The sequence below is a fragment of the Zosterops lateralis genome (assembly GCF_965231275.1).
Source record: "Zosterops lateralis genome assembly, chromosome: 9".
Lineage (NCBI taxonomy): Eukaryota > Metazoa > Chordata > Aves > Passeriformes > Zosteropidae > Zosterops > Zosterops lateralis.
The window spans coordinates 3,374,049-3,384,085 of NC_139769.1; the positions used below are offsets into that span (position 1 = coordinate 3,374,049).

Sequence of the window (10,037 nt, forward strand, 5' to 3'; positions counted from 1 at the left end):
AAACAAGAGTTTGGACTGAAGTTCCTGGTACTTGAGGCTGTTTCACAGACCCTTAAGGTGGAGAAATGAGGACACATGGTGGAACACAAACCAGTCCATTGATTAAATGCAGACTTGTCTCACCCCACTCCCAGGGAGAACCTGGTCAGCTCCAGCTCTCCACCCCTCCTCTCCTCCTGCCAGTTGCCCCCCAGGCTGCTGCTGGCATGGGCTCCCACCCTCCTCTCTCCTGCAGAAAGAAGGAAGTCATTTGACTTTCTAGACCTGATACTCTCTTCCTTCTCTGAGAGAAGCTGGAGGGCAAGGCTGCAGGTGGGCTGCATGCCTGGAACTGACTGGAAACAGGGGAGGGGAACAGTGGGAAGTTTCTGCTGTGTGAACATTACTCCCAAAACAATTCCAGTTCACAGGTGTCATCTGACTGTTTTGTGGTACATTTTTCCCCCCAGTGCTTTACTCTGATTCCCATTTCCTTTCCCAAGCTGCTGCTCAATCCAAAAGCTTCCTCCACAGGCCTCTGCTGGGTTAGTTAAATTCCAAAAGAAGAATGCATTTCACAGGCTTGTTGAATATTTTGCCCTCTCCACCTAAACCATCTCCCACAAGTGACTGACCCCAGCTCCTCCTGTTCTTTGCACTCAGGGCTTTAATCCTGCACTCCTCTTCCAGGGACAGCCCTCACCTGAACACACAGAACTCCTACTGCAGTGCTTGGCTCTTCAGGAGCTGCCAGAAAGCTGCAAGCAAAGAGGGTCAGGAGTGAACACATCCTGCAGCTCAGCTCAGGCTTCCTGCACAGCTGAGCACCTCTTCCCTTCCCTTCTCCCTCACACACCTGCACATTTTGGTGTTCAGAGTCTGAAACTGCTTTTATGTCCAGCCTGAGAAAGCAGGAAAAACATTTCTTCCACACTGCTTTCACACTCTCTGGGACAGGCCCTTCCATGCTGAGGAACCAACGCAGCTCCTCACCCTTGGATCTTCAGTCTGGAGGGCTGAAGGCTTCCAGCTCTTCACCAACAGCACTGCTGGGCTGGGCCTGGTGCTCAGGGAATGAGACCTGACAATGGTACTAAGAATGGAGCACGTAAATCACCTGCAGAGCAGGCTGGACAGGGTAGACAGTTTTCTTTTCCAAATAAAAGCAAGAACACTGAATTAGAGCTGTACCACTTTGTCTTCTCAGGTGGGGCTGAGAACAGGCAGAGAGCCTCACCTACCTCAGCAGCAACAAGGGATTACTGAGGTCACTGCACAGCTCACCTGAAGAGGGGTTTAATTGTTTCACTTCACAAGGGCCCTTGCCCAGCTCTGAGACAAGTGTCTGTGGGCTGAGCAGAGGGCTCCAGCCTTGGGTGGGAGGAATGAACTGGAGCCAGCAGGGGAGAGCAGCACAGCTCATTGCATCCACACCCTCATTATAATACATGTCCATCCTGAAACGGGGAATTTTAGATGGTGTGAATGTACCAACATGTAGAACCAGATCGTGCATTGCCTGGAAACACCATGATTACACTGGTGAAAGAAAAGGTTCCTACAAATGTAAGGCACAGGTCACCCTGAAATGCCAGAGATCACTTTTTGTTGTATTTTAGGAGGTAGTTTCAGCCCTCAAGTTTTCTCTTTTTTCAGGTTGTTCACTGCCCGGTGCTTCTGCTCCAGCTGTTCCTGGAGCTCTGCAATCCGTTCATTTTCTGATCCTTCCTGTTTCAGCAGGAGCATCTTGTTTTCATGCTTCAGCCGAATAAACATTTCTCAGAATCAAAAACAACAACGACAAAAAGAGTCAATATTAATTAAGAAGGTGATTAAGAGGAGGAAGCAAAAGTCCTGTTCACGACCCCAACCTGAAAAGTGAGCCAAGTAGATTGTACTTAATGATATAACTTGGGTAGCAATGCAATTTATTATTAAAAGCTAACTTAAAATGTTTGAAAACTTAAAGAGATATGAGCAGAGTTTTAAATTGTCACCCCAAACCCAGATTTATATAAAATCATCTGATAGGATTTTAAGGAAAAAAGCACAGTAATTTTTGTATGGGGAAATAATTATTACCATCTATATGGGGGCAAAGCAAGGAGTGGGATAGAGAACCACACGGATGAAAATACTGAACTTTCACAGAGGCATTGTCATGCCCCACCTATGAACATCCCAAACAACCTCAACCTTTGGGTCTCACCTGTATTCTACTGGCAGAATTTCAGCAGCAAGATTGTCATGGCTTTTAAAACGAGATTCACCTGAAATCACATCAGGGGTTAATTCAGCACACTTCAAGAAACCTCTAATCCAAATGAAAGACTCTCTGAGGATGAAGCAGTACCTGACTCAGATGATGCTGCTGCATCTGTGCACACCAGAGCTCCACATTCTGCTGCCAGCTACCACCGAAGGGTCCCAGCCTGCAAAGCTGGGCACCTGCATCAGCTTCTCAGCACCTTCATCAGCTCTGGGGGGCTTTGGGAGCAGCTTCACCATGGGCTAGGACCCAAAGGACGAGGCTAGTGGGAAGGGATGGCTGGGGAGCTCAAGGCATGGCTGGAGCCAGCTGCTCTGCCTGCACTCGTGTGGTGGAGATCAGAAAGTGGCGGTGCTTGGGAACGGCTGAGTTCCGGGACAGCTGTTTACTCTCAGCCCACGTCACACAGACACACGGAAACACGAAACTGAGTCAGATGGTTTGTGAAAGGTTTGTGCAACCTTATCTCGGGTGTCCCCTGGGACCTGGGGCTTGGCCCGGGACTCCTCATTATCAGGGAGAGCTGCTGTAAACAAGGAGAGCGCGAGGCTCCGGGAGCAGCTGGAGACTCCCTGGCACTGTGAAGCTGAACCTGGCACGAAACACGGTGAGGGTGCCCGGGAAGGAGGGAGCAGGGTCACGCTGAGAGATGGGTTTGTGGGAACTGCATGCTGAGACTGCTGAGTTTTAATCTCAATCCCACAAAGCTCATGTCTGTCCTTTAGACAAGGGCATGGAGCACTGGGGTTTAGTAAAGTACTGAGGGGAGGCTGGAGGGGAAAGGGGAAACTGGGGGTGTTCTGGTTCATGGTGGGATTTTTTTTTTAATCAGATCAGAGGGAATGTTTCAGTTGAATCAAGAAGGGGTTTATTCCTTTCTGAGAGCTGGGAGAGCAGGAGCCTGAATGTAGCCTTGAGAGCAGGCAGCAAAAGCCACTCCTTGCTGTCCTGTGTTTGCACCCACAGCTGTGCCAGCACATCACCCATCCCCACCTGGCCCTGGGGGCCTCAGTGGTGCCCTGTGAGCTCCACCTGCCTGACCTGCTGTGGGACACAGCCCTGCAGAGCCCCACCATCCAGCCATGCTGCACTTCCTCTGGGACAGCATCTCCCTGCAGACAGTCCTCATCTTTCTCTTCGTCTTCCTGCTCATCGCAGACTACATGAAGAACAGAAATCCAAAGAATTTCCCTCCCACTCCCTTCCGCCTTCCCTTTCTGGGACACATCTACCTCTTAGACTTCAAAGATCCTGCAGTCACAGTGGAGAAGGTATGTGGCTGGGGAGCAGTATGGGGAAGGGCTGGAGGGATTGCAGCTGCACATCCCTGGCCATGCAGGAAAAGGGAGAACCCAAACCCCACAGGTGAAGGCAGGCAGGAGGTTTGCCCTCATCAGCATTTACCTGAGTACAAGCAGGGTGACAAGGGTAGAGTGATTCCATGAGCAAAGGTCTCAGCATGATCCCACAGGTGCAGTCACAGATGTACAAACCCTGCAGATCCAAGTGGGGCCTGGAATAGGGTGAAAGAAAAACTGGAAAAACATAGGACTGAAAAATCAAACCTAGTGAGGTTTACTTGATTTATGCCCAATTGACTCCATTTCCTGATTGCTGATTGATGAAAAGAGGAAAGAGGAAAGACTACACCCTCAGGGAGAATGCACGCATTCCGTCTTTCCTACCGCTCTTCCCTTATTTTTACCATATACCCTGATAGGGCTGTCCTGGTCTCCCCAGGAAGATTCACTGCAAATGAAAACTCCTTTTACTTATGTCCCCTCCCAGCTCAGTAAAAGATATGGTGACATCTTTGGCATGCACATGGGCAGCATGAGGGTTGTGATGGTAAATGGGATGCGGCTGATGAAGGAAGTGCTTGTAAACCAAGGGGACAAGTTCCTGGACCGTCCTGACATTCCCATTGATGAGGAGGTATTCAGCAAGATTGGTGAGTTATCCCTCAAGACATGCCTCAGCTGCAAGGTCCAAGCCTTGACTCTGCAGAGGTCTGAGACAGCTGGAGACAAGGCAGAACCCTGGAGGTTTTTCCGCCCAGGTTGGGGATCAGCTATGGAGCTTTTCCCCCTCAGTTGGGGATCAGCCCTGGCTCACAGGGGATGTTCCTGCCAGGACTGATCTCCTCCAACGGGCACCTGTGGAAGGCACAGAGAAGGTTCACCCTGAGCACACTCCGAAACTTCGGCTTGGGGAAGAGGAGCCTGGAGGAGCGCATCCAGGAGGAGTGCCACTACCTCGTGGATGCATTTAGGGATGAACAGGGTGAGTCCATGCCCTCAGCAGCTGTCAAGGCAGGAACTGGTAGGGCCTTGTTAAAATTTCACTGCATGCTGAAAACTACCCTGTCTTGCAAAGGATGCTACAACCCTGCCAGCATTCCTGCTCCTTCCTAGAGGTGCTTTGCCCTCCAGCGGGCTGGGGAATGCAGCCAGGCAACACCCACAGCATTATTCACAGCCCACCTTCAGCCTACACCACTCTGGGAAACACCATGCGTCCAAAAATGCTGATGTTTCCAATAAACTGAAATGACATCCTGCAGCCCTTGCTTTCCAAAGTAAACAAAAATCTCCACAAGCTGATTGAACTGGGACCACTGGGTCCAGGCTTGGCCAGCTCATGGGGTCAGCCAGGCACCCCAGGAAAGCACTGACATAGGACAGTGCCCATTAGGGGCCACTCATGTCATTCATACTTCTTGACTATTTTACCTCTGATGTGTGTTTTCTTCTTTTCTGAGAAGAGTGAAAGAGAACTGATCTTTTTCTTCTCCAGGGAAGCCTTTCAACCCTCAGCTTAAAGTCACTAATGCTGTTTCAAATGTCATCTGCTCCCTCATCTTTGGCAACCGGTTTGAATACCATGATGAGGATTTCCAAAGTCTGCTGAAGTTGATGTATGACATTGCTGTCCTCCATGGAGCTATCACAAGTCAGGTACAGCTCTCCTGCCACCAAGCCAGGGCCAGAGTTTCTTCTCTGGAGTCAACCTCAAAAGTCACAGTATTGTCATCACCAAACCTGCCATTCCCTCTTTCTTTGCACAGGGTAGATTTGCCTGTCATTTCTTTCCTTCCTCCTTCTGTTTAACTTATGCCATGCTCATGCTGCTCCCTTTCATCCAAAATCACTTTTCCTGCCCACTCATTGCCCACTGAAATAATGAGTAACACACCAGTTACCCCAGAAAGAGAATTCTGCCCTTTGGGAGCTGAGCTGTGTCCACCAGCTCCAGAAATTCAGCAAGTGCAATCACAGGCTAAAGTCTTGACATCAGAGGAGTTTTTGAAGTCCTTTATTCAATTTGCCTTTCTCCTTTTGTGTTCAAAGCTGTACAACAATTTCCCATCTATAATGAAGTACGTACCTGGAGCCCACCAAACCATTTTTAAAAAGTGGAGGTACCTGAAAAATTTTATGCAAGAGCAGATCAAGAAACACAAGGAGGACTGGAACCCCTCAGAGAGTCGGGACTACATCGACAGCTACCTGCTGGAGATCTCCAAGGTCAGCAATGGGGAGAAAACCCTCCTGGAGTAGTGGGGCTTAGAAATCAGAAGGGATGGGAAACGAGCCCAGATTCTCCACCTGAGCTGCCTGTGCAGCCTTTTGTGAGCTCAGGACAGACATCAGGTTCAGGGCACCCATCAGCAGGATGGGGATGCAGGGAATCAGCAGCTTCTGCCAAAACCCTTGGCATGGTCTGGACCAAGCCTGGTGCCAGGACACCCTCACTGTTGCTGTGGCACTAACACTCTTTCTCATGAAGGACCGTGACAGTGACACGTTCCAGGAGGAACACCTCATGGCCTGCACACTCGACCTGATGTTTGCTGGGACTGAGACCACGTCCTCAACCCTCCGCTGGGCTTTGCTGTTCATGGCCACACATCCAGAAATTCAAGGTACACTCAACACAAAGTCAGTCTTCTCCCTTGCTTTTGTCCCACAGAGTTCTGTGAGAGATGAGCTAGGAATGTCCCCTTACTCACATGAGAGGAGTAAACAGCAGCCCAAGTTCCTTGGGAGACCCTTAGAGCAATAACCTTTATTGTTCCAAGGGTTTTTTCTCTGGGCTCATTCCTGCTCTTCCCCCAGCCCGGGTGCAAGCCGAGATCGATGCGGTCATTGGCCAGGCACGGCCGCCAGCCCTGGAGGACAGGAACAACCTGCACTACACCAACGCTGTCATCCATGAAGTGCAGAGGAAAGGCAATGTTATTCCTTTCAATGCACCAAGAATGGCAACAGAGGATGCCTATGTGGATGGCTACTACATCCCAAAGGTAAACTGCAGAGTGCTGGGACTCCAGGGATACTCCCAGCCCCTCAGGCACAGTGCCAGGCCAGCTCTCTCCTGTGCAGACACTGTCCCTGCCCTGTCCAGAGTTCACTCCTGCTGAACATGGATTTTTGCCATCCAGTGTTCTCCAGCTCACTGAATGGTGCCACTGCCCCACACACGCCTCTGAGGCACAGATCCCAGCTCGCAGCTCTTACAGGGACTTTGGCCCAGGATTACAACAGATAAAAACAGTGCTGATGAGGGGAAAATGCAGTTATGTAACTGCACCTCCAAACAGACAAGAAGTAGAACATTGGGGCCTGTACTGAGGTGTTGCAAAAATAATTTCAGTAGAATTTGACTAAGGATGTTCTTCATGGGGAGGAGGCTGGAACTTAAAACTGCCCCTCCTTCTGTCCAATGCCAGAGAAAGTGTGATTGATTTTTCTTTTTTCCTCTTAGGGCACTCTTATAATGGCAAATTTATCCTCTCTGCTGCTTGACAAGAATGAGTGGAAAACCCCTGATACTTTTAACCCCGAGCATTTTCTGAGGGATGGGAAGTTCTGGAAAAATGAATATTTTCAGCCATTTTCTATGGGTAAGATTTGCTGAATTATGGTGTACATGGGGGCTTGGGTTTCCAAGTGCAGAGGGGAGACAGAGAGGAAAAGAGCAATGGAAAGGGCAGATCCAACCTGGCAAGCGCTGCTCAAAATGATCCCATAGCCTCCCCAAAGCACCACAAGCACACTTGGAGCCCTTTCTTGTCTCTTTTCACATGCACAGAAGAGAAATGAGGATGAATAAAAAGCCACATAAAATCCAGAGACCTTAGGAACATTTTCACTGAGGCCACCGCTGTGTTCTCCTGCTCCAACACGGCTGAGCTCAGCAGGAGCCTCAGTGTTGTCTGCACAGGGTTCCCCAGCCAGGAGCTTCCATGGGGCAGTTGCTTTTAGCACCCATTTCCCACCACACATCTCATCTGACAGCTCTCTTTGGTGAGCTCTCCCAGCATTGACATATCAAGGTCATGTTTGCATGTAATTGTCCTCAGATAGTCCTGCAATCTGGGGGGGACCATGCTGTAATGCCAAACTTATTATTGGAGAGATTGGTTTGGGTTGAAAAACTCATCCAGGAGTGGGATAACACAGCTGGACCACGGTCCTGAGGGCAGGCAGAAGCATTTTCAGCAGCAAAAGCAGAGTCTGAGGATGCTGTGGGTTCTGTCTCCACAGGGAAGCGTGCCTGCCTGGGAGAGCTGCTGGCCCGTTCCGAGCTCTTCCTCTTCTTCACATCCCTGCTCCAGAAATTCACCTTCCAGGCACCTCCTGACACCACCCTCAACTTCCAGTTCACGATAGGCATTGCAGTGGCCCCACAGCCCTACAAGATCTGTGCTGTGCCTCGCTAGGGAAGCCTTGGCCACCGTCCTCACATGGAAAATCCTTTGTCAGGGGTGCTGAAAACAAGCCTTGGCAGCTCCAGGGGGAGGCTGGGTGGTTTATTTCTTTCAAAGCAATTGCAAAATCATTTCTTTTACAAGTAGACCTTGCAGTCTGTATCCCATGAGGATGCGATCGTGGGATCAGCCTGGGAACTACCAGGGCATTATTAGGCTTGCCCTATGGCACTGTAAATTATTAAGGGGCTTGGGGCTGTCCTAATTTTATGAGGGATGGCCATGGCTCACCTTGGAAAAATCAGGGAGGCTTTAGGGACTACACTGGTGAAGCTGTGGCTGGATTCAGTGGGAGAGCAATACCAGCCTTTGTTTTATAACATTGACACAAGTATTAATTAGATATTTCTTCAATATGTACTTCTCTAAAAAAAAGTCACTCTATACCCCCTGTCTCAAACATCAATAAATCTTGATCAAAGCATTTTTGTCATGATGTGTTGTGCAGTGAAGACCAAGGCAGGCCGTGTCCAGCACATGCTGTGGGCTTTGGCCATGCCCTGTGTCTTTGCCCCTGCACTGCAGGAGGTTGGCACTGTAAAAGCAAAGGCAATTCCTACAGGAGCGATGGAAGAAATGCTCCTGGGAGCACAACTAGGATTACAATATGCAAAATCCTCCCTGTTTACCTGCCCAGCATCACAGAGTGGGGCTGTTGTATCCAAAGGCAGTGGGGGGAGCTCCAGCAGCACATGATGCAGTAAAGCTGCACTCAACAGTCTAGTGAGGAAAGGGGTGCCTTGGAAAGTAACAGCAACAGGTTATTATTTTGAAGCTTCATCTGCACAATGAAACAGTCCCAGGATTGGCAACCAATGGCTAACAGCAGTAAATGCCCTGAACTGGGAAACAGCTGCCCCACAAGGACCCTGCTGAGGCCTCCGGGCAGAAGCTGCAGCTCCCAGGAGCAGGATGAGCTGCCTCAGGAAACCAGCACAGCACCAGGAACACACACCTCCAGCTCCTGCTCTTCTACTGAGGAAATGAGCAGAGAGCAGTTCTGTCCTCTTTTCCATTTTCCCTGGAGTACAGCTCACCTTTTCCTAGAGGAAGCAAATTTCTCCCAGGTGAACACAGCTTCTGGCACAGCTCCTTCAGCACCAGCTGGGTGGGGGGTTCTGCCACCTCCTCTGATTTTCTGTGCCAGTGGAAACAAGAGTTTGGACTGAAGTTCCTGGTACTTGAGGCTGTTTCACAGACCCATAAGGTGGAGAAATGAGGACACATGGTGGAACACAAACCAGTCCATTGATTAAATGCAGACTTGTCTCACCCCACTCCCAGGGAGGACCTGGTCAGCTCCAGCTCTCCACCCCTCCTCTCCTCCTGCCAGTTGCCCCCCAGCCTGCTGCTGGCATGGGCTCCCACCCTCCCCTCTCCTGCAGAAAGAAGGAAGTCATTTGACTTTCTAGACCTGATACTCTCTTCCTTCTCTGAGAGAAGCTGAAGGGCAAGGCTGCAGGTGGGCTGCATGCCTGGAACTGACTGGGAACAGGGGAGGGGAACAGTGGGAAGTTTCTGCTGTATGAACATTACTCCCAAAACAATTCCAGTTCACAGGTGTCATCTGACTGTTTTGTAGTACATTTTTTTCCCCCAGTGCTTTACTCAGATTCCCATTTCCTTTCCCAAGCCACTCCTCTATCCAAAAGCTTCCTCCATAGGCCCCTGCTGCGTTAGTTAAATTCCAAAAGAAGAATGCATTTCACAGACTTGTTGAATATTTTGCCCTCTCCACCTAAACCATCTCCCACAAGTGACTGACCTCAGCTCCTCCTGTTCTTTGCACTAAGGGCTTTAATCCTGCACTCCTCTTCCAGGGACAGCCCTCACCTGAACACACAGAACTCCTACTGCAGTGCTTGGCTCTTCAGGAGCTGCCAGAAAGCTGCAAGCAAAGAGGGTCAGGAGTGAACACATCCTGCAGCTCAGCTCAGGCTTCCTGCACAGCTGAGCACCTCTTCCCTTCCCTTCTCCCTCACACACCTGCACATTTTGGTGTTCAGAGTCTGAAAC

The 10,037-nt window shown here is 50.0% G+C and overlaps 1 protein-coding gene across 1 annotated transcript; it reads left to right on the forward strand.

Annotated features, from left to right (window-relative positions):
- The first annotated feature begins 2,668 nt into the window (after nucleotides 1-2,668).
- On the forward strand, nucleotides 2,669-8,414 carry LOC310912767 (cytochrome P450 2J4-like). Its single transcript, XM_083867573.1, has 10 exons — nucleotides 2,669-2,855; nucleotides 3,215-3,519; nucleotides 4,037-4,199; nucleotides 4,382-4,531; nucleotides 5,045-5,205; nucleotides 5,599-5,775; nucleotides 6,038-6,173; nucleotides 6,367-6,554; nucleotides 7,016-7,154; nucleotides 7,798-8,414. Exons 2-10 carry the CDS (start codon nucleotides 3,331-3,333, stop codon nucleotides 7,971-7,973), a joined length of 1,479 nt encoding a protein of 492 aa, XP_083723699.1. The 5' UTR covers nucleotides 2,669-2,855; nucleotides 3,215-3,330; the 3' UTR covers nucleotides 7,974-8,414.
- Nucleotides 8,415-10,037: the final 1,623 nt, after the last annotated feature.

Coding starts and splice junctions, on each gene's coding strand:
- LOC310912767 (XM_083867573.1), top strand. CDS start 3,331: ATGCTGCACTTCCTCTGGGACAGCATCTCCCTGCAGACAGTCCTCATC. Junction 4,200..4,381: donor GGAGGTATTCAGCAAGATTG/GTGAGTTATCCC, acceptor TGTTCCTGCCAG/GACTGATCTCCTCCAACGGG. Junction 5,206..5,598: donor ATGGAGCTATCACAAGTCAG/GTACAGCTCTCC, acceptor TTGTGTTCAAAG/CTGTACAACAATTTCCCATC.